At 42.8% G+C, this 24,374-nt stretch overlaps 1 protein-coding gene across 1 annotated transcript in view; it reads right to left on the reverse strand.

Moving 5' to 3' along the window:
- The window catches only part of LOC115651081 (interferon-induced very large GTPase 1-like), a 32,734-nt gene extending 13,320 nt beyond the window's left edge, over positions 1-19,414 (reverse strand). Inside the window, exons 1-4 of the mRNA XM_030561963.1 lie at positions 19,332-19,414; positions 16,065-16,136; positions 14,192-14,285; positions 5,725-6,029 (exon numbers count right to left, since the gene is read on the reverse strand). Of these exons, the coding sequence (XP_030417823.1) occupies positions 5,725-6,029; positions 14,192-14,285; positions 16,065-16,125 (460 nt within the window). The 5' untranslated portion in view covers positions 16,126-16,136; positions 19,332-19,414. The remainder of the gene's footprint in view (positions 1-5,724; positions 6,030-14,191; positions 14,286-16,064; positions 16,137-19,331) is intronic.
- Between the last annotated feature and the right edge of the window lie 4,960 nt (positions 19,415-24,374).

The raw sequence follows: 24,374 nt of genomic DNA on the forward strand, positions 1-24,374 counted from the left end.
TAGTGGATTTTTCATACCCCTGGCCAATACAGTTATGTCAACCTAAATTTATGTGTAGATTAGGCCTAAATCCTATTGGATTTCCTGGAAAGCAGTGACTCCGATAAGAATTTAGGGGTCATAGTGCACAAATAACTCAACATGAGCTCCCAGTGCAATGCTGTGGTAGAAAGCACTGCTGAAATCTTTGGAAGTATAAACAAGTGAGTAGTGAGGAGGAGCAAGGAGGCACTTTTATGTCTGCATATGGCACTGGTGAGACCAGTACTGGAATACTGTGTCCAGTTCTCGTGTACACATTTTTAATAATGGGAGAAAGTGTAGAAAAGAGTCACAACTGGAGAAAATGTCTTACAATGAGAGAATTAAAGAGCTCAATGTGTTTATCTTATCAAAAAGAAGACTGAGAGGTGACTTGATAACAGTGTGATATATATATCTATATCTTAATGAGGAGGAACTACCAAGCCCTAGAATACATTTTAACTGAGCAGAAAAAGGCATAACAGGAACCAGTGGCTGCAAGTCCAAAGCAGACGAATTCAGTTAGAAACAAGGCACAAATTCTTAATAGTGAGAGTGATTAACCATTAGAACACATTATTAAGGGAAGTTGTAGATTCTTCATCTCTTTATGTTTTCACATTTAGACTGAATGCCTTTCTGGAAGACCCTTTAGCCACACACAAATGACTGGGCTCAGTACAGGGGGAACAGAATTACATTCTCTGGCCTGTGTAACACAGGAGATTAGACTAGATGATCAAATGGGTCCTTCTGGTCTTAAACTCTAGGAATCTGTGCAGGAAATGGATCTTTCTCAGAGGCCTGTCCCAGATCATGGACCAAATTCCCACAGGAATTAGGAACCAACAAAACCGTCAACACAAAGTGAAAGGTGTACTTCTACCTTGCTTTTGCTAATGTAAACACATATCTCAGTATACAGGATTATATATTTTAACAAAAAAGAAAAAAAGGAGAAATAAAACTAACCTCCCACCAATTTCTCCTTAGAGAGAGGAAGAGAAAAAGAAACACAAGACACTTTCTAGTCATATTGCTGAATGCTCTCCTGGAAGACACTCAAATATTATCATGGTGAGGGTGGTATACAAGCTTGAATAGAATAGAATTAAGGGCTGCCTTTTAAAATTAACTGATGCTGACCAGTATAACTAAGAACACATTCTTCATGTTTCACAGGAGTTTAGGAGGGACCCAGATAGTGGAATAGACACTAAAATAACTGGGTTATAGCATAGGAAATGTAGGGTGTCTAGTGCAACACCAGGGGGACTGCGAGCTTTGAGCTGGAAAAAGGGTAAATTAAATTGCAGCAGTGTGGCCACATCTCATAGACTCATAGACTCTAGGACTGGAAGCGACCTCGAGAGGTCATCGAGTCCAGTCCCCTGCCCTCATGGCAGGACCAAATACTGTCTAGACCATCCCTAATAGATATTTATCTAACCTACTCTTAAATATCTCCAGAGATAGAGATTCCACAACTTCCCTAGGCAATCTATTCCAGTGTTTAACTACTCTGACAGTTAGGAACTTTTTCCTAATATCCAACCTAAATCTCCCTTGCTGCAGTTTAAGCCCATTGCTTCTTGTTCTAAAAATCTCATCTGACTCTCCTTCTTTTAGCCCTATCCCCTCATGTGTACCCACAGCTCTGCTGTATTGGTACACATTCAGCTGGGCTGTGGGCAGGTTTCAAGGACTCCCCTACAGCTTCTGAGCAAGCAGCCTCACTGCCTCCCTTCTGGCTCCTAGTAACCATGGATGGACAGCTGTTCCCCAGCTCTCTCAGCAACACCCAGCAACCAAATACGCACCCCAGCTGCCTTAGTTGCCACCCTCTGGCGCACGCATTATGCATCCACCTTGTTGTCTCAACATCCACCCCCATCACACCAAATCCAGGTCCCCACTCACACTGTTGTTCCAGGACCTTCTCCATACACCGCAACCACTTGTGAATACAGCACCACCACATGGCTGCCATCCACCAAGCTGCCCCAGGCAACCAATAATAACATTTCCAGCTTCCCCAGGCACCTTTCCCTGAAGTTGGTTTTGCCACCCACCTTGGAGATGAATCCTAGGGTGGGTATCATGGGGTTCTGAGGCCTTTTTGCTACCTGCTTCCAGAAATGTGATGGGATAGGGCCTTCCCACTTTCACTTGCTTCCAGTGCTTTGGTGTATTTGTGCCTCCCTCTCCAACCTCTGCTACTACTCAGGAAATCAATGGTTCTCTTAGCCATCTAAAATGTCACACATAAAGCTGCACACAACTTGGCAGCCACAGTTACACAGATGAACAATGAGAACTTGATTTGAACCAGAGTTTGCACTGACTGGGGGATTGAAAACTTAGAGAAATCAGGTAGCAATTCAATGTGTTTGGATTGCAGGTATCCCACAGGGCTCCTTAGAGTAGAGTTCTTCACCTGACTTCTGTGGGTGACTCATTGTTCTTATTTAAATCAATGTTCCAAACATTATGTATTCTGTTACCAAGAATTCAGAGATGTATCGTTTCTTCAAAATGGAATGAGAGGGAAAGTAAGATGGCAGATTCAGAAATGAAATTATTACAACAGTGCCCTCATCCCCCAGGATGTTGATGTGACAAATCACACAAACCTTGATGGAACACATGTGAAAAACAGAGATAAAGGAAATGTGAATAGTCTTCAGTAAATTGCTTGGGAAACAGGCAGGTGAAGTGGGAGAAAGTGCCACATATCATAGTGTACAGGCATAACTCAAACAGAGATTTTCTAGAATGGTTTTATTCCAAGACAAGTGGAAAAGTGGCTTTTGTGGAAGGAAATTAACTTGATTAACACAGGTTTCTCTTGAGACCTCCTATCTTCTTGGAAAGAGTCCACATTAATTGGAGACAACCAAAGTACTTCCTTTTTTTGACTCAGTCTACTTCTGCTTCAGCCTGGGCTACTACTGACTTCGCCCCTTAAGGGTCAGTCACATACTATTTTGGCTTTCCCTGAACTACTAAGAGGCAAACTAGACTGTTTTCATACCTGACTTCTTAGGTTCCTTAAAAGCAGTCAATTACAACCCCTTTTACTCATTTAACAGCCTCAGGTGCTGTGTGATGTAAATATAGTGTTTGTTCTGCTGAAGCCTTCTTTTGAGCCCTCTGAGATGCATTACACTAAATGCCTGTCATGGAAAGATTTTCTTCTGTTGCTGGTGAATTTATAGTGAGTGTATTTGGGCATGAGCAATTGCTGCCCTCTAGGCCAAATTTAGAAATGGTGCTATGGACCAAGATTTCTTCCTAATCTGGTAGTGGAATCTCTCCTTCACCACTCCATCAATCACTGAGCCTGAGGTGCAGTAGAGTCTATCTCTTGCAAACTTTATTCACATGAGCAGTCCCACAGAAGTGTGCAGTCCCACTGACCTTAGTAAGACAAGGGATATGAGTGAATGTTTGCAGGATCTGATCCAAAGCCAATCAAAACATCCAGCCATCTTGGTTTCCTTCACAGAAACTCCTCATAAAATTCATAAAACAAAATAAATAAGTGGTATCGCCCTCCACAGCTGCCAACAAAACTCATCCATCAATAAAACTCCCAGAGATATTACAAGGTCCATACCCAACCCAGCCCTTGTCACAACCATCTATCTGCAAAAGCTCTAGGAAATAGCTATGTCTGGGCCACCCTGCCCTGGATCCCACATATTGCTACACAATGCCAGGCAGGGTCCCTTACTCAGATGAACTCTATATGAGGCACTAGAAATGCATCTGTAGTATGTAAGGTCTTGGAAAAAAATTTGAAGGAGAAAGTAGTTCAGGACATTGAGGTCAATGGTAATTGGGACAAGTTACAACATGGTTTTACTAAAGGTAGATCATGCCAAACCAACCTGATCTCCTTCTTTGAGAAGGTGACAGATTATTTAGACAAAGGAAATGCAGTAGATCTAATTTACCTCAATTTCAGTAAGGCATTTGACATGGTTCCACATGGGGAATTATTAGTTAAATTGGAAAAGATGGGGATCAGTATGAAAATTGAAAGGTGGATAAGGAACTGGTTAAAGGGGAGACTCCAACGGGTTGTACTGAAGGGTGAACTGTCAGGCTGGAAGGAGGTTACTAGTGGAGTTCCTCAAGGATCAGTTTTGGGACCAATCTTATTTAATCTCTTATTACTGACCTTGGCACAAAAAGCAGGAATGTGCTAATAAAGTTTGCAGATGACACAAAGCTGGGGGGTATTGCTAACACAGAGAAGGACCAGGATATCATACAGGAAGATCTGGATGACCTTGTAAACTGGAGTAATAGTAACAGGATGAAATTTAATAGTGAAAAGTGCAAGGTCATGCACTTAGGGATTAATAATAAGAATTTTAGATATACATTGGAGACACATCAGTTGGAAGCAACAAAGGAGGAGAAGGACCTTGGAGTATTGGTTGATCACAGGATGACTATGAGCCGCCAATGTGATATGGCCGTTAAAAAAGCTAATGCAGTTTTAGGATGCATCAGGCGAGGTATTTCCAGCAAAGATAAGGAAGTGTTAGTACCATTATATAAGGCACTGGTGAGACCTCATCTGGAATACTGTGTGCAGTTCTGGTCTCCCATGTTTAAGATGGATGAATTCAAACTCGAACAGGTTCAGAGATGGGCTACTAGGATGATCTGAGGAATGGAAAACCTGCCTTATGAAAGGAGACTCAAAGAGCTTGGCTTGTTTAGCCTAGCCAAAAGAAGGCTGAGGGGGGATATGCTTGTTCTTTATAAATATATCAGAGGGATTAATATTAGGGAGGGAGAGGAATTATTCAAGCTTAGTACCAATGTAGACACAAGAACAAATGGGTATAAACTGGACGCTAGAAAGTTTAGACTTGAAATTAGATGAAGGTTTCTAACCATTAGAGGAGTGAAGTTCTGGAACAGCCTTCCAAGGGGAGTAGTGGGGGCAAAAGACATATCTGGCTTTAAGACTAAGCTTGATAAGTTTATGGAAGGGATGGTATGATGGGAGAGCTTAATTTTGGCAACTGATCTTTGATTATCAGCAGATAAGTATGCCCAGTGGTCTGTGATGGGATGTTGGATGGGATGGGATCTGAGTTACTGCAGAGAATTCTTTCCTGAGTGCTGGCTGGTGAGTCTTGCCCACATACTCAGGGTTTAGCTGATCGCCATATTTGGGGTCGGGAAGGAATTTTCCTCCGGGGCAGATTGGCAGAGGCCCTGGAGATTTTTCGCCTTCCTCTGCAGCGTGGGGCATGGATCACTTGCTGGTGGATTCTCTGCAGCTTGAGTTCTTCAAACCACAATTTGAAGACTTCAATAACTCGGACATAGGTTAGAGTTTTGTTATAGAAGTGGATGGGTAGGGTTCTGTAGCCTGCCTTGTGCAAGAGGTCAGACTAGATGATCATATTGGTCCCTTCTGACCCTAAAGTCTATGAGTCTATGAGTCTATGAGATCTGCGCAGGAATTGGAATCCTCACCCCATTCTCCTTCCATAGCGGAAGAGAACCACCTCCCTCTCTAAGAAACTCTGATGTCCGAGAGGCAGAGGCATCATTTGAATCTACTAAGTAGGAATTGAGTTGGGAACAAATCTCCCCATTCAGTGTTACAGCAATTACATTCTTAGTGTGGAAAAATGATTTTTTAAAATCAGACACAATCACACCACTTACCCTGTCCTGGGTATTGTATGTGCTGTTGGAAATCAGGCAACAGGTTTTGTAAACTCTCCAAAAATTGCATACAGGTCAGTTCCCCTTTCTGCTGGATCACAATCAACAATAGTCTTATTTTGTCCTCTGCATCCTTTCTTTTGTTGATTCGATTGTAGTCCTGCTGTGTGATCACCAACTGGCAGAGCAACTCATCCAAGACCTTGCCAGCAATGTTTTGAAGTAATTTGACCAGATTATTTCGTTCCCTGCGTATCTTCTCCAAGGCCTTTTCAGCAGTGGCTGCTGTTACCGAGTCCCATGGTCTGGAATAATAAATCACTTTTAAGTGTATACATTTTTTGTTGCTAAGAATTAAAAAAAATGATGTTTTAATCAGTGTTTTGGGACCTGGACTCTTTCAGCAATGAGTAATGAGCAAGTCGAACAGCTGCAGAGAGAAAATGGCCATTTCTAAGTATTTCTTCTCTTTGCTGGAATGATGTGGAGAGCTCACTAAGAGTGGATAAAAATGTGGCCATGAAAATTTTCCATAGTGTCAGTACATGGTGCTCTAAATTGGGTCACACAAGTCAGCTGCAAAGGGCAGCAGGCTTGTGACAAGCTGGGTGTGACCTATGTCACACTAACATGCAACATCACGGACTCAATGTGTGTACCCTGATGTGCATTAATAGTTCCTTAATGCCCTTTGAGCTGTTCCTCTGAAAGGAGACTAGATCAAAGCTAATTAACGAACCAGTCATGCACATCAGAAGGTGTAAACAATGTGCACCTGACCCTGTGCACATTAATATATGCACAGAGACTTGGTGTGGACCATGAAGCTGAAAGGCCTGGCCTGGATCCGTCACCTCTCCCTGGATGAGTATGAGGCTGAGAGGTCCACCAAGATAAACAGTGACCAGGTAAGTAGCACCTCTTTCTCCCTATCTACCCTCAATCCTATACTTCCTGCTTCTCTCTGTCCTCTTTTTCTAATACATTCTCAGGTGTCCCTGTGCCCCAGGTTGCTGCCCCCTTCCTTAGCCCTATTGCACACCTCTGCTCCCATTTTCTACCCACATCTCATCTGCTCCTGATCCCCATTTGCCCCCAGCCTTCCTGCTTGCCATCTCACTCCCATGCCCTAGCCTGTCTGTCACCAGGGGTCTAGCCACCTCATCTGTTCCTGATCCTCCAAGGTTCTGCCCCTCACACTATCTGCCCCAGCCACTGTATCATTGCCCTCCTTCTCTAACATCCTGCCCTATCTGCTCCCTGTATTCTATCCTCCATGCCACCGGTCTTGTGATCTGTTCATAGAATTGTAGAAAATTAGGGTTGGAAGAGACCTCTGGAGGTCATCTTGTCCAACCTCCTGCTCAAACAGGACCCATACCAACTAAATCATAGAATCATAGCACTGGAAGGGACCTAGAGAGGTAATATAGTCCAGTCCCCTGAATTTATGGCAGGACCAAGAACCATTTCGACCATCCCCGACAGGCGTATGTCTAACCTGCCCTTAAAGATATCCAATGATGGAGATTCTACCATCTCCCTAGGCAATTTACTCCAGTGTTTAACCACCCTGACAGTTAGGAATTTTTTTCCTAATGTCCAATCTAAACCTCTCTTGCTGCAGCTTAAGCCCATTGCTTCTTGTCTTATCATCAGAGGTTAAGGAAAATAAAGTTTTTCCTTCCTCCTTGTAACAACCTTTCAGATACTTGAAGACTGTTATCATGTCCCCTCTCAATCTTCTTTTCTCCAGACTAAGCAAACCCATTTCTTTCAACCTTTCTTCATTGGTCATGTTTTCTAAACCTTTAATCATTTTTGTTGCTCTTCTCTGGACTTTCTCCAATTTGTCCACATCCTTCCTGAAATGTGACACCCAGAACTGGACACAATACTCCAGCTGAGGCCTAATCAGCGCAGAGTAGAGTGGAAGAATGACTTCTCGTGTCTTGCTTACAACACTCCTGCTAATATATCCCAGAATGATGTTTGCCTTTTTTGCAACAGCGTTACACTGTTGACTCATATTTAGCTTGTGTTCCACTATGACCCCTAGATTCCTTTCTGCCTTACTCCTTCCTAGGCTGTCATTTCCCATTTTGGATGTGTGCAACTGACTGTTCCTTCCTAAGTGGAGCACTTTGCATTTGTCCTTATTGAATTTCATTTTATTTTCCTCAGACCATTTCTCAAGTTCTCCAGATCATTTGAATTTTCATCCTATTCTCCAGGGCACTTGCAACCCCTCCCAACTTGGTATCATCCACACACTTTATAAGGGTACTCTCTATGCTATTATCTAAATCATTGATGAAGACATTGAAAAGAACTGGACCCAGAACTGATCCTTGCAGGACCCCACTTGTTATGACCTTCCAGCCTGACTGTGAACCATTAATAACTACTCTGGGAATCAAGTATCAGAGGTGTAGCCGTGTTAGTCTGGATCTGTAAAAGCAGCAAAGAATCCTGTGGCACCTTATAGACTAACAGACGTTTTGGAGCATTAGCTGGGGGCTGTATGTGATGGCCAGTGGAGGACTGTCTGGATATATGGATTCTCTACTCAGACCCTATGCCACCAGCACTCCCAGCTATCTCCGTGACACCACTGATTTCCTGAGGAAACTACAATGCATTGGTCACTTCCCAGAAAACACCATCCTAGCCACCATGGATGTAGAGGCTCTCTACACAAACATCCCACACACAGATGGAATACAAGCTGTCAGGAACACTATCCCTGATGATGCCACAGCACAACTGGCTGCTGAGCTCTGTGCCTTTATACTTACACACAACTATTTCAAATTTGATGACAATATATATCTCCAGATCAGTGGCACTGCTATTGGCACCCGCATGGCCCCACAATATGCCAATATCTTTATGGCCAACCTGGAACAATGCTTCCTCAGCTCTCGTCCACTCACGCCCCTTCTCTACCTACGCTACATTGATGACATCTTCATCATCTGGACCCATGGGAAGGAGACTCTGGAAAAATTCCACCACGATTTCAACAGCTTCCACCCCACCATCAACCTCAGCCTGGACCAATCTACATGGGAGGTCCACTTTCTTGACACCATGGTGCAAATAAGTGATGGTCACATTAACACCACCCTATATTGAAAACCTACCGACCGCTATGCCTACCTTCATGCCTCCAGCTTCCATCCCGGACACATCACACGATCCATTGTCTACAGCCAAGCACTGAGGTACAACCGCATTTGCTCTAACCCCTCAGACAGAGACCAACACCTACAAAATCTCCACCAAGCTTCTCAAAACTACAATACCCGCACGAGGAAATAAGGAAACAGATCAACAGAGCCAGACGTGTACCCAGAAGCCTCCTACTGCAAGACAAACCCAAGAAAGAAACCAACAGGACTCCACTGGCCATCACATACAGCCCCCAGCTAAAACCCCTCCAATGCATCATCAAGGATCTACAACCCATCTGGGACAATGATCCCACACTTTCACAGGCCTTGGGTGGCAGGCCAGTCCTTGCCCACAGACAACCTGCCAACCTGAAACACATTCTCACCAGTAACTGCACACCGCACCATAATAACTCTAGCTCAGGAACCAATCCATGCAACAAACCTCGATGCCAACTCTGCCCACATATCTACACCAGCGACACCATCACAGGACCTAACCAGATCAGCCACACCATCACCGGTTCATTCACCTGCACATCCACCAATGTAATATACGCCATCATATGCCAGCAATGCCCCTCTGCTATGTACATCGGCCAAACTGGACAGTCTCTATAGAAAAAGATAAATGGACACAAATCAGACATTAGGAATGGCAATATACAAAAACCTGTAGGAGAGCACTTCAACCTCCCTGGCCACACTACAGCAGACCTTAAGGTGGCCATTCTGCAGCAAAAAAGCTTCAGGACCAGACTTCAAAGAGAAACTGCTGAGCTTCCGTTCATCTGCAAATTTGACACCATCAGCTCAGGATTGAACAAAGACTGTGAATGGCTTGCCAACTACAGAACCAGTTTCTCCTCCCTTGGTTTTCACACCTCAACTGCTAGAACAGGGCCTCATCCTCCCTGATTGAACTGACCTCGTTATCTCTAGCTTGCTTGCTAGCATATATATATCTGCCCCTGGAAATTTCCACTACATGCATCTGAGGAAGTGGGTATTCACCCACGAAAGCTCATGCTCCAAAACGTCTGTTTGTCTATAAGGTGCCACAGGATTCTTTGCTGCTACTCTGGGAATGGTTATCCAACCAGTTATGCACCCGTCTTATAGTAGCTCCATCCAGGTTGTATTTCACTTTAATGGGAAGGTCAGGTGAGACTGCATCAAAAGCCTTACTAAACTCCAGATATACTACATCTACTGCTTCCCCCATCCACAAGGCTTGTTACCATGTCAATAAAACCTATCAGGTTGGTTTGACATGATTTTTTTTTGACAGATCCATGCTGACTATTACTTATCATCTTATTATCTTCTAGATATTTGCAAATTAATTCCTTAATGATTTGCTCCATTATTTTTACTAACTTGTCTAAGTAATTTTTAACTTGATCTTTCCCTATTTTTGCTTCTGATCGTACCACTGACATTCCCTATGTTAGGCATCCAAATGCCACCAATCTTCTTGGTGCAAACCGAAACAAAGAACTCGTTAAGCACTTCTGCCATTTCCATATTTTCTGTTATTGTTTTTCCATCTTCACTGAGTAGTGCGCCTACCCTGTCCTTGGTCTTCCTCTTGCTTCTAATATATTTGTAGAATGTTTTCTTGTTGCCCTTTATGTCTCCAGCAAGTTTGATCTCATTTTGTGCCTTGGCCTTTCTAATTTTGCCCCTACAAACTTCCAACATTTGTTTATATTCATCCTTTGTAATTTGACCTAGTTTCCACTTTTTGTAGGACTCTTTTTTGATTTTTAGATCATTCAAGATCTCTTGGTTTAGTCATGGTGGTCGCTTGCCATTGTTCCTATCTTTCCTACGCAATGGAATAGTTTTCTCTTGAGCTCTTAATAATGTTTCTTTGAAGAACTGTCAACTGTCTTCAATTTTAAATCATCCCTGCCAGGACTTTTTCAAGCCTGACCTTAAACACTTCTAAGGATGGAGATTCCACCACCTCTCTAGGTAACCCATTCCAGTGCTTAACCATCCTCCTAGTGAAATAGTGTTTCCTAATAGCCAACCTAGACCTCCCCCACTGTAACTTGAGACCATTGATCCTTGTTCCGTCATCTGCCACCACTGAGAACAGCCAAGCTCCATCCTCTTGCACTTGGAGGAGAGGAAGGTGATCAGGAACAGTCAACATGGATTCACCAAGGGCAAGTCATGCCTGACCAACCTGATTGCCTTCAATGATGAGATAACTGGCTCTGTGGATATGGGGAAAGCGATGGACATGATATATCTTGACTTTAGCAAAGCTTTTAATACAGTCTCCCACAGTATTCTTGTCAGCAAGTTAAAGAAGTATGGATTGGATGAATGGACTATAAGGTGGATAGAAAGCTGGCTAGATTGTTGGGCTCAACAGCTAGTGATCAACAGCTTGATGTCTAGTTGGTAGCAGATATCAAGCGGAGTGCCCCAGGGGTCAGTCCTGGGGCTGGTTTTGTTCAACATCTTTATTAATGATCTGGATGATGGGATAGATTGCACCCTCAGCAAGTTTGTGGGTGACACTAAGCTGGGGGGAGAGGTAGATATGCTGGAGGGTAGGGATAGGATACAGAGTGACCTAGACAAATTGGAGGATTGGGCCAAAAGAAATCTGATGAGATTCAATAAGGACAAGTGGAGAGTCCTGCTCTTAGGATGGAAGAATCCCATGCACACCTATAGGCTGGGGACCGACTGGCTAATCAGCAGTCTGCAGAAAAAGACCTGGGGTTACAGAGGGTGAAAAGCTGGATATGACTCAACACTGCGCCTTTGTTGCCAAGAAGGCCAACGGCATATTTGGCTGTATTAGTAGGAGCATTGCCAGCAGATCGAGGGAAGTGATTATTCCTCTCTATTCGGCACTGGTGAGGCCACACCTGAAGTATTGTGTCTAATTTTGATCCCCCCTCCACTATAGAGAGGATGTGGACAAATTGGAGACAGCCCAGTGGAGGGCAATGAAAATGTTATCAGGGGGCTGGGGCACATGACTTACTAGGAGAGGCTGAGGTAACTGGGCGTATTTAGTCTGCAGAAGAGAAGAGTGAAGGGGGGATTTGATAGCAGCCTTCAACTACCTGAAGTAGGGTTCCAGAGAGGATGGAGCTCAGCTGTTCTCAGTGGTGGCAGATGACCAAACAAAGAGCAATGGTCTCAAGCTGCAGTGGGGGAGGTCTAGGTTGGATATTAGGAAACACTATTGTGATGGGTCGGATCACAGAAACCCCCTTGCGAACTGCCAAATGATGTGCCAAGACTACTTCTACCTCTGCTTTCCCTGCCAGCCGGAGACCCCAGCACCCTGTCTTGCTAACCCAGACATGCCCATCTGCTCCAACACAGCCCCAGGGTCTGAATTACTTGCCCCAAATATCTGCAGGGTTACTTGAAAGCAGCTAACTGAAGTGTTCTTGTCTTGCCCAACTCCCAGTGGGGTCTAAACCAAATAAATCCGTTTTACCCTGTATAAAGCTTATACAGAGGTAAACTCGTGAATTGTTCACCCTCTATAACACTGACAGAGAGAGATGCACAGTTGTTTGCCTCCTCCAGGTATTAATTCACACTCATGGTTAATTAATAATTAAAAAAAGATTTTATTAAATACAGAAAGTAGGATTTAAGTGGTTCCAAATAGTAACTGACAGAATGAAGTAAGTCACCAAGCAAAATAAAAGAAAACACGCAAATCTATGTCTAATCAAACTGAATACAGATAATCTCACCCTTAGAGATGCTTCAGTAAGTGTTTTCCTCAGACTGGACACCTTCCAGGCCTGGGCACAATTCTTTCCCCTGGTACAGCTCTTGTTCCAGCTCAGGTGGTAGCTAGGGGATTCCTCATGATGGCTCTCCCCTTTGTTCTGTTCCCCTTTATACATCTTTTGCATAAGGCAGGAATCCTTTGTCCCTCTCTGGGTTCCCACCCCCTCCTTCTCAATTGAAAGACACCAGGTTAAAGATGGATTCCAGTTCAGGTGACATGATCACATGTCACTGTAAGACTTCAAGCCTTCAATCCTCCCAGCTTGACTCACAGGAAAGCTGCCTGCAAACAGAGCCATCCACAGTCCATTGTCCTAGTTGATGGGAGCCATCAAGATTCCAAACCACCATTAATGGACCACACTTAGCATAATTACAATAGGCCCTTAGAGTTATATTTCACATTTCCAGTTTCAGATATACGAGTGGTACATTTATACAAATAGGATGACTACACTCAGTAGATCATAAGGTTTGTAATGATACCTTACAAGAGACCTTTTGCATAAAGCATATTCCAGTTACATTATATTCACCCATTAGCATATATTTATAAAATCATATACAGTAGAACGTCACAACTATTTCACTAGGAGGGTGGTGAAGCACTGGAATGGGTTACCTAGGGATGTGGTGGAATCTCCACCTTTAGAGGTTTTTAAGGCCCGGCTTGACAAAGCTCTGGCTGCAAGAACTTAATTGGTGTTGGTCCTGCTTTGAGTAGGGGGTTGGACTAGACGAGGTCTCTTCCAACCCTAATCTTCTATGGTTCTATGATTCTTTGGAACCCCCCTTCAGGTAGTTGAAGGCTGCTATCAAATCCCCCCTCACTCGTCTCTTCTGAAAACTAAATAAGCTCAGTTCCCTCAGCCTCTCCTCAGAAGTCATGTGCCCCAGTCCTCTAATCATTTTCGTTGCTCTGAGCTGGACTCTTTCCAATTTGTCCACATCCCTTCTGTAGTGAGTGCAGGGAGGGGCGGGCGGCAAAACTGGATGCAAAACCCCAGATGTGGCCTCTCCAGTTCCCTGCATCCTGTTTTCCTAGTCCTGCCACCCATCTGCCCCCATGTCCTAGTCCCTCCCAACCCCATTTTTACCTCAGTGCAACCTGAACCAGTCCCATCTGTGCTATGCCTTGGCCTCCCTGTGGGTCCTGGTCCCCATCCTCACTTTGAATCCAGGCTTTAGTTCCGCAGTATTATCCCCCCATTGTTCCCCTTGCATTGCATGACCTTTCCTTCCCCCAGCCTCATTCAAGGACTGTCCCCCCATCCTTCCCATTGTGCCAGTCCTTCCCTCCAGTACACCAGCAAGAACCAGGAGTGACTCCATTAGAACCAATGGAATTACAGTACATCAAAGCTAATGTGAGCAAGTGCAGCATCAGGTCCATTGTTCTCACACCTTTGTGAGCCAGGTTTTGTCTCAGGTATGTAGAACAAGAGTCAGAACATCACAGCAATTACCTTGAGGAGACACTTTCCTCCTAAGACCCTGTGAAAAGTTACCTTCTGGTTGGTGATGTTATTGGAGCAGCTCTGTTGGCAATTCCCACAGGTTCCTCAGGCCTACGCCTTGGCGATGTCATGTTACCAGCTGGTGCTGCACAATAAAACAGAACAAAATGATCAGTGAGGCATTGATGGATTTATAGGGACCATTGTCTGAATTGCTCACTGAAAAGCATGAATTAGATTATGGGTTTGGCAAGTCTACATTTTCCAGTTCATTTGAGTATTGTGTGCAGCTACTACTGTATCCAGAGGGACATTGGCAAGACGGATGTGGGTGGCACAAAAGCATGAGAGAAATTTACTAGATTCCATGTTCAGATGTTGGACCTAATTCCTCTGCGTTACTCCACGCCTTGCATTGACTTCAATGACTGTCGGTCAGAACAGAATGTAGCACATTGTGTGTAAATAAAAGCTCCAGTTCTGTTTTTAGCCTTGCCCACTCCCTGAAGCCCTAACGGTGCATGTGCAACCTTAACTTTCAGCAGTGAGTGGTACGGGCAAGATTTTAGTCTGGTGTATAAGCTGAGCAAACACTGATTGGCAGTATGTCAGGGAACTCACGGTACCAGTGGTATAGGTAGAATAGCTGTAGTATCACTAGGTTCCCTCAGCACAAGCAGCTGAAGACCTCTTAGCAGCAGGAAAGGGGCCTGGAGGACATGATACCCTAATACTAGCGGCTTCTATTCAAGGTGGGCAAAACTCATCGTGACAGTTTCAAGCCCCGTTTAACATTGTGTGGCGGGAAGTCTGATTGACATTAGCGGGTTTGATTTCTGCTTATGCAAAATGTAGAAGAAAGAAGAGTATCTAATCAAAAAGAGGTGTGAAAAATGCAGCAGAGGATGGGAATATGAAAATATAGATTATGGACATGGAGGACTGGGATCTGACTGTGATGGGGTGAGAAGAGGAGTTGAATAAAGTTGGTTGAAATACTGGAGCACAAATATCATACATAGGACTCCCACTTTCAACACCCTTGCTCTTCTCTTTCTAACACAAAACACAGAAATCCTGTTACCTGGAAACACTGTTCTGAGAAGTGCGTCTTTCTTGGATGCATAAAAGGGGGATTCATATATTAAATTTCAGAGGAAAAAGTTTTGCCATTTCAGTCTGGTCTTGTGAAGCCAGAACAGTTTCATGAGGGGTACTGAAAACTTTAGACTACACAAGATTCACCCATTCCCAGTGTAGATTCTGTAGTCACTGCCAGTTATTGGCAGGGTACGGAGAGAATGGCTCATGCCTATTAAGTAACATTGACCGGATCTGATGGCCTCCTCTGCATGACACTGGTTAAACTCCCATTCATATTTTTCTTATCATTCTGGGCACCTTAATACCAGCAATACGTAGGGCAACTGAGGGAATACACAGAAGAGCAGCAAAAATAAATCCTGAGGTTAGAGGGACTGTATTAGGAGTCAGAGTTCCTGGATCTCAGTGCCATGTTATAGGTAACAGGGCAGCACATGGCTTCCTGAGAGAAGGGGCATGACTTGGATTAATAGATCTCACTGAATAATGGGACACGTCTGGGGAATATAAGGAATACTACAATACAGTATCAGACTGCAGACCAGTCTCCCAAGGGAAGGGGTGAATGCCACAGGCCTTGGAATATTTACACGCCACTGGACAACCACTGGAGGATAGACTGGAGGGAACACTGCAGAGCTGAGCAGAAGGGATGGTGAAAAAGATGGGACCCTTGTTATCTCTTTGAAACCTGCAGGTCTAGGAAGGGAATGAGGGGCTCATAGAGGGGTTGCCCCCAGATAAACAACCTTTCTGTTTAGGAAGGTCTGTGTCCACTAGGTCTGCAAAGTGCACTATGCTGTAGAGTCAAAGACAATACCTTGAGGATTCACTATCTCTGAGGACTCAGAGCCAGTTACATTCCTCGGTGTATTCTCCATGATTACAGACTCTGAAAAGAAAACAAGATCTGTAAGACTCTCTTCATACAAATTTCTTTTTGGCCTTTCTTCAGAATTAGGAGGGTGCCCCTCATCCCTCATGATGTTTATGTCACCCACCACAATCACATCGATAGAATTCATGTGAAAAGCAGAGATAAAGGAAATATGAATGAGTTTCAGTAAACTGTGTGACAGACAGCAGGGAAAGTTGGAGATACTGTTGCACATTGTTGGGTGAAATCAATAAGTAGTATAACCTCAATAGTTTTCATCACCATGTATTTTTTGAAAGGTTTCCATTTAGGGCTTCTGTCCCATCCTCTGACTCTGTTTCCGTTGGCGTCAAAATATATAGGAAAAATATGTTTGAATAGGAGGAGTATTCTGTGTTTGTGCTTTGATACATTTAGTGAAAAAGGTTGAAAGAATAGAGTGAGAGAATTTAAAGATAAAAAAGAAAGTTTGGGTAAGGTTTAGAGGTAAAAAGAAAAGAAAGGCTATTTGGTGAAGTTGAGTAAGAAGAGATGATTGTAAAGGCCTAGTTTGGTATGTTATTAAAGAATAGAAAGATAATACTTTAAAATTTGAGATTTTTGTTTTTAAAGGGCTAGTTTGAAAGAAGAGAGGCAAGTTATTAAAGAAGAGAGAAATTTTTGGTGAGGTTGAATAAGGAGAGATAATTTTAAAGGTCTAGTTGGGCAGGCTATTAAAGTATAGAGAATTTTGAAATAAGTGTATTAAATATAAGGATAGGTTAAGAAAAAGAGCATTTAAAAAGAGTTAAATAAAAGAGAAAACTAGGTTTAAAAAGAAAACACATGCCAAAAAAGAAAATTTACTAAGGCAAAGCCTCTTTAGTAAACACATGGTAATAACTATAAAGGCAGGTTTAAAAAAACACAATTAAACTATTAAATTTAAGGGTAAGTGAAGAAAAGAGCATTTAAAAACAGTTAATATTGAAAACTATAAAGCTAGGTTTAAAAGGGAATTTACTAAGGCAGAGCCTGTTTAGTAATCACATGGTAAAAAATATAAAGGGTTGCTAATTAAAAAACACATTCAAACTATTAAATATAAAGGTAGGTTAAGAAAAGAGCATTTAAAAACATTAAATAATATTAAAAGCTAGGTTTAAGAAAAGCACACACAGCAAAAAAGAGGAAATTTATGAAGGCAGAGCCTGTTTAGTAAGCACATGGTAACAAAGGCAATAGGAAAGCATTTAAACTATTAAATACTGTACAAAGGTATGTTAAGAAAAAGCATTTTAAAAGAGTTAAATAAAAAAGAAAGAACAAGGCAAGAAAAAGGAAAAGAAAACCCCTTTGCAAAGAATGTTGTTGAGTCAGAGAGAGAGAGCTCTTACCCTTTCAAGTCTTTTTGCCAAATGAGGCAACCTCCCAGGTTCACAGCCCCTCAGGCTTGTTATCACCACTTTTGGATCGGACCAATTAGATGTTGTTCTACAGCAGCGTCACAGAATTCATTTTCCTGAACCAAGCCTATAGTCCCAAGATTTTTAAACAAGAGTCATTTCCCTCCTCTCCCCTCACTAATGCCCTACCCCCTTCAACTGCCTTATTCTTATCTAAAAAAACAGAACATTTTCCCCACCTTGTAGCCCTTTTACATAGGGGCTTTAATAAACATTAAAACCACAAGCTTTTAATAACAAACAATTTTTAAAAGTTTCCCCCCTATGTTTTAGACTAACATGGATTATTTTTTAGTAAGAACAATTTGAAGCTGCAGCAAAACCCCCGTTAGCAAAAACAGTGTCTGTGAGTCAGTGGATTAGAGATAAGAAGGCTGCTTCTTCCCCAAACTGTTTAACAAATGCAAGTAAAAGTTATATTAAGTTTTGTAAGGGAATGAACACTTTAAAAGACAAGCCTATATGAAGACAGAGCCCTTTATTTAACATTTTTACATGTGTGTTTTAATTTAAAAAAAAAACAGCATGCAGAAAACACCCCAGAGTGAAAACCACAGAACCTTAGTAACAGCTACTTTATATTCCCTTTATTCTGTAATCCAGTGGATCAGAGAGAAGTTTATTTTCCTCCCCACTTCTTTACAAATCCATGCGAAAGTTATATTAAGCTTTCATTTTCTTAAGACTTTTAGATTTAAGTATGAATTTTTCTGTTGTATTATCAGAATGTCCTTGTTTTAAAATGATTGCAACCCCTGTGCTGAGACACAGGTACAAGCTTCTGTGTTTGTTTTGGGTCCATATATTTTATTAAAATAATATAGCACAGCCCGGAGCTGTGGCTTTCTCTACATTTTAAAAACAGATAAGACTAATTAGGCTAGCTCAGGGGTGGGTAAACTTTATGAATTCCCCAGCAATTCACAGACTTGCTGCGTTTAGGAATAATTAAATATTTTTAAGAAAATCAAGGAAGACAGAAATTGGAAAATACTGTGTCAGTGGAGTCTTTGTAATCTATCTGCAGCAGTAAACCAGAAAAACAGACTGCGGGTCAATTCTGTACACAGTAATTACTGTGTCTTTGTGACGTCAGGAAAATTAAAACAAGTATTTCACTCATATAATATTATAATTAATAAAATGTGGAAAACCTCATCAAAGTGCTCGGGGTTCCAAGCCTTTAAAACACTCATGATAATATGGGAACGAAACAGATACAAATGTTCAGAAGGCTTTGCATTTACTGTTAGCACAAAGTGGTCTGTACATACACACAGTTAATGAAGTCCCCGTGTTAGATATACCTGTAACAATATTGAATAGATTTCCCATAAAGGGTAAAGCTCTTCCTTACACCTCTCTCCCAGGGTGTCTATTCTAGTAATTACCAGGATGTTTCTCTAACAGTTTGGACACTGGGAGGTAAATAGAAAAGGCAGGGAGTTGATAGCAGCGATCACACGTCTGCCTGCTGTAAAATATCCTGGCACATTTATCTTGGCTTTTCTACACAAATCATTAAAGCTCTGCTCTGACTGATGTCCACAGGCAAATGCCGGTATGTCCCTGACAGTATGAAAATCAATCAATATTGTTCAGATTCTGAGCTCCTTACTTAACTGTTAGTTTTAAATTGTCTTGATTCAGTTTTATTCCATTGAACACCAAGGGAGTTCACAAAGAAAGAATCTTCAAATTTGGCCTAGAGATTTTTGTTCTAAGAAATTTTCCAGTGTTTTTTGTAATAGAGAATACCACCTACCTCTTCTTGTCTAGTAGAATCAATAAAAAACACAGCTCCCAATGAAGTTTCATACTGTTGTGTTCGCCTCATACTGTAAAAATAAATAGTCACTTGGAATCTGAAAGTAAAATACATACAGGAGGTGGGGAAGTAGGATGGGGTTTGGCTCATAGTTTTACTGCTGATTACTGGAAATCACACACCACTTGAAGAATTGTAACCACTTGAACTCACAGAAGTTCAACATCACCCCCCTCACAACTGACACTTGATCCAGTCCCCAACACAGTATGTGTGTTTAGTGTGATTGGGACCACAGATGAAACAGGAAGTCAGTCTGGGAATTCAGGTTCAGGACAATTTATGGGGCTAATCTCACTCCCATTTACCTTTCTGCTGCACCTCAGTAACTGAGGGCAGAATTGAGCCCACAATGCTCATTGCAGAGTCTGGCTGTCGCACATTATGGAATGTGGCTGGCAGAAGAAGAATGCAGTCGCTTTCTGCTTCCCTCATCACGTTTGGGGGTGACTTCCTGGAGAGAGACAGTTCTTGCCCAGCAGCTTCCCCTTTTCCACTGTCAGTTGCATTCAGGGGGCAGAGCCCCACATAGAATGGAATGGGGGAGACAGTGGCTGGGAAGAAGGGGGAGGCATAAACAAGGGCCAAAACACTCAGTAGGGGGAGGGGATAATGTGCAGCTGAGGACCCATCGTACTTCAGAGGGGAACAATGTAGTATGCACCATTTGGGTGAGACATGACCCTTTACACTTGAGGGAAATGCAGGGAGCAGGGTGTAAGGGTATTGCCCCCTTAGTTTAGTGGAAGCAGATTTTCGGGGCCTTGCAGTGAGGTAGAAATCAATGACGTGGAGGCATGTTTACTTGAGCTTGGTGCACACCTGGCGTTTTTACTGCTTCAACTGCACTGGCATAGTTAAAGAAGCGACAGTCTCCTAGTGTAGATGAAGCTTAGACCAGCAGAAAAGCTCTTTTGCCAATAAAGCTTATACCTGTTCCCTGAGGAAAATAAATTCTACTAGCAAAAGCACTTTTTTTTGCCAGTGTAAGTGCATCTAACACCAGGACATTTGCTGGCACAATTATGTTGTAAAAAAACCACATTCCTAACCAACATAGCTCAGGGGCATGCACACCTATTCCATACAGACCTGCCCTTAGTGTAAACCCGTGCATTTACAAAATGTATATTAAATTTGTTTCCTTGGACAGAGGTGTCAGGGACTGCAGATGGGCAACTTCTTCTTGCAGAAACCTCAGCTAAACCAGCACTGTCCTGTCCCAGGAAGCAGCTGACTGAACCTCTGCCTCTGTCTAGGGTATAGCACCAAACTAACTGACAGACCAAGAAGAGTGTTCTACAAGTACACCTGCTTAATGAGGGTCAGGTTTCTTATACCAGTAGAAAGCATTTGCCACTTTTTGCATAACAAGAGCTAATCATACTTGGGGTGAAGGGAATTGAGAGTTTTGCTGTGAAGACCTTATATGCTGTGGAGACTTGGTCATGCCATCATTTTGCTACATCAGATCTGATGACCTCAATCAGGGATTTTTGGATTTAATCTGTAGAGAGTAATCAGGGCTGGCTTGAATGAATTTGTATGTTTGCTACCTATTCTGTTAGGCCCATTCCAGTCATGGCACTCCCCTTCCATACAGCTATTTCTGTTTGACTTATGTTTAGATACTATAAGGCGGATCAGGAACTTCTGTTGTAATTCCAGTCTCCTTACCCAGTTAGTCCCAGTCCCCCATCTTCCCTGGCTCCCAGTCCCAGTCCTTCTGCCCAGCCAATCACAGCCCCCACCCCACCAAAATTAACCTTCTAGTTATTCTCCCCTTCATCAGTCTCTAGTGAAAGAAAGAAAGAAAGAAAGCAAGAAAGCAAGAAAGAAAGAAAGAAAGAAAGAAAGAATTATGAGGAAACATCATTAAACCCCCTCATCAGCTGAAAATTAACATGACCAAAACCATGCTACTGATCTTTTCCCCTGAGCCCTCCCCTCTTTTCTCTGTCACAGGGAACAGCACCACCATCCTTCTTGTCACTCAGCCCTTTGCTTCATCTTTGACTCAGCTCTTTTCTTTGACCCACACATTCTGACTGCTTCTTCTTGCACATCTCCAAGATTGGACTTTTCTTCTTGAGCCACACTGACAGAAATACTGAGGAGAGTAGTGTCCCCTATAAATAGGGCCTAAACAAATTCACGTCCATGAAAAATGCATCATGAACTTTGAAATCTAGTCTTGAGTGTGAAATCTCGTCTTTTGTGTGCTTTTACCTCATACTATACAGATTTCACAGGGGAGACCAGTGTTTCTCACATTAGGGGTCCTGACCCAAAAGGGGGTTGTAGGGGGTAGTCATAAGATTATTTTAGGAGAGTCAATGTCTTTGAAAACTCATGGTGATCAGGGGAGGTCCTGGACGATTGGTAAAAGGTAAATATAGTGCCCATATTTAAAAAGGGGAAAAAAGAGAACCCGGGAAACTGCAGACTGGTCAAACCTCACTTTAGTCACCAGCAAAATCATGGAGCAGGTCCTCAAGCAATCCATTTTGAAGAACTTGGAGGAGAGGAAGGTGATCAGGAACAGACAACATGGATTCACCAAGGGCAAGTCATGCCTGACCAACCTGATTGCCTTCTATGATGAGATAACTGGCTCTGTGGATATGAGGAAAGTGGTGGATGTGATATATCTTGACTACAGCAAAGCTTTTGATATGGTCTCCCACAATATTCTTGCCAGCAAGTTTAAGAAGTATGGATTGGATGAATGGACTATAAGGTAGATAGAAATCTGGCTAGATTGTCGGGCTCAATGGGTAGTGATCAATGGTTCGATGTCCAGTTGGCAGCTGGTATCAAGTGGAGTGCCCCTGGGGTTGGTCCTGGGGCCAGTTTTGTTCAACATCTTTATTAATGATCTGGATGATGGAATGGATTGCACACTCAGCAAGTTTGCAGATGACACTAAGTTGGGGGGAGAGGCAGATATGCTGGAGGGTAGGGAGAGGGTCCAGAGTGACCTAGATAAATTGGAGGATTGGGCCAAAAGAAATCTGATGAGGTTCAAGAAGGACAAGTTCAGAGTCCTGCACTTAAGAATCCCATGCACTGCTACAGGCTGGGGACCGACTGGCTAATCAGCAGTTCTGCAGAAAAGGACCTAGGGATTACAGTGGACAAGAAACTGAATATGAGTCAGCAGTGTGCCCTTGTTGCCAAGAAGGCTAATGGCATATTGGGCTGTATTAGTAGGGGCATTGCCAGCAGATCGAGGGAAGTGATTATTCCCCTTTATTCAGCACTGGTGAGGCCACACCTGGAGTATTGAATCCAGTTTTGTTCCCCCTTTCACAGAAAGGATGGAAAAATTGGAGAGAGCCCAGAGGAGGGCAACAAAAATGATCAGGGGGTTGGGGCACATGACTTACTAGGAGAGGCTGAGGGAACTGGGCTTGTTTAGTCTGCAGGAGAGAAGAGTGAGGGGGGATTTGATAGCAGCTTCAACTACCTGAAAGGGGGTTCCAAAGAGGATGGATCTAGACTGTTCTCAGTGGTAGCAGATGACAGAACAAGGAGCAATGGTCTCAAGTTGCAGTGGGGGAAGGTTTAGGTTGAATATTAGGAAACACTATTTCACTAGGAGAGTGGTGAAGCACTGGAATGGGTTACCTAGGGAGGTGGTGGAATCTCCTTCCTTAGAAGTTTTTAAGGTCATGCTTGACAAAGCTCTGCCTGGGATGATTTAGTTGGGGTTGGTCCTGCTTTGAGCAGGGGGTTGGACTAGATACCTCCTGAGTTCTTTTCCAACCCTGATATTCTATGATTCTATGATTAGTAATGTGTCTGTCAGGGCCTCAAGGCCTACACACTCTGAAAAAACACATCTGGTTAATTGATGATCAGAAGGAAACCTCTTGCTTGACCTTTAAAAACTGCTTATTTAGCAAGTTTTCTTTAAGTGACATGTCATTGTACTACTAATGTATATATAAGGTGAAAAAGTTTGGAGTAGTTGGACTCTTCAGGAGTGTTTCTTCTGGGACTCTCCCTCTGGATGCATCTTTTGGGCCCCACCAGCAGAGAGAAGTTTGACCAACGAAAGTTGATGCCAGTCGAGAGCCACAATCAGCTTTGGTAATTATTGAGGGTTGGGAGTGTTTTACTAACCTGTTGTGGGCATGTGTAAGTGCTTGATTCTAAGTAAAGTTTAGCTTTAAGTGAAAGCACTCTTGTATTGTCCTGTTTGTGCCAGCCATCTATCGGTCGGACGGCCGTGTCTCCCTTGATTTTGACTGTTAACATTGGATACAGTGAGAGTGTGTCTGAGCTAAAGAAATACCTGTTTGAATTCATAGAGAACCGTTCACGGAAAAGAGCTGTAAAGAATATTCCTGATTTTATTGAATGGTTGAGGAGTCTGTGGAACTCAGTGAAACATGAAAACTTCATCTTTAGCTTTAGAAACAGTCTTGTAGCTGAAGCCTATAACCAGCTATCTATGAAGTATTCTGAATGGGAATGGGGTTTCCGCAAGGAGTTGTATATCTGGATATTCGAAAAAGAAACTTTCATCCAGAATCAGCTGCCAGAGAAACTAGAGGGTGATCTCTTACACAGCTTAAAAATTGAAGCACAAGGGAAACTACATCAGGAAGAACAGAAGTTCTTGGATAATTTAGAAGAGCATTTTAAAAGTGAAGCTGCAAATTTGAACCTGATAGAAAAGTACAGAGAAGATTTCAAAAGGAGCGCAAATAGCCTCAAAAGCGAACTTGAAAGTTATTCAATCAGTAAATGTGAGGAAGCAATTCGAATCCAAAGAGGACAGCACAAGATAGACACTATCCAGTCTGGATACAAACAGACAATTGAAGGGAAAGTTGACAGACTCTTGGCTGAATGCCGGAACAGAGAAGATAAACTAGACCATGAGAAACTGAAAAAAGAATTTGAAACGATGTGGCGAGAAACCTTGTCAGAGTTAAAGCTCAATACTTTACAGAAACGTCAAGTTGTTCA

This window comes from Gopherus evgoodei, chromosome 4 (genome assembly GCF_007399415.2).
Source record: "Gopherus evgoodei ecotype Sinaloan lineage chromosome 4, rGopEvg1_v1.p, whole genome shotgun sequence".
Classification (NCBI taxonomy): domain Eukaryota; kingdom Metazoa; phylum Chordata; order Testudines; family Testudinidae; genus Gopherus; species Gopherus evgoodei.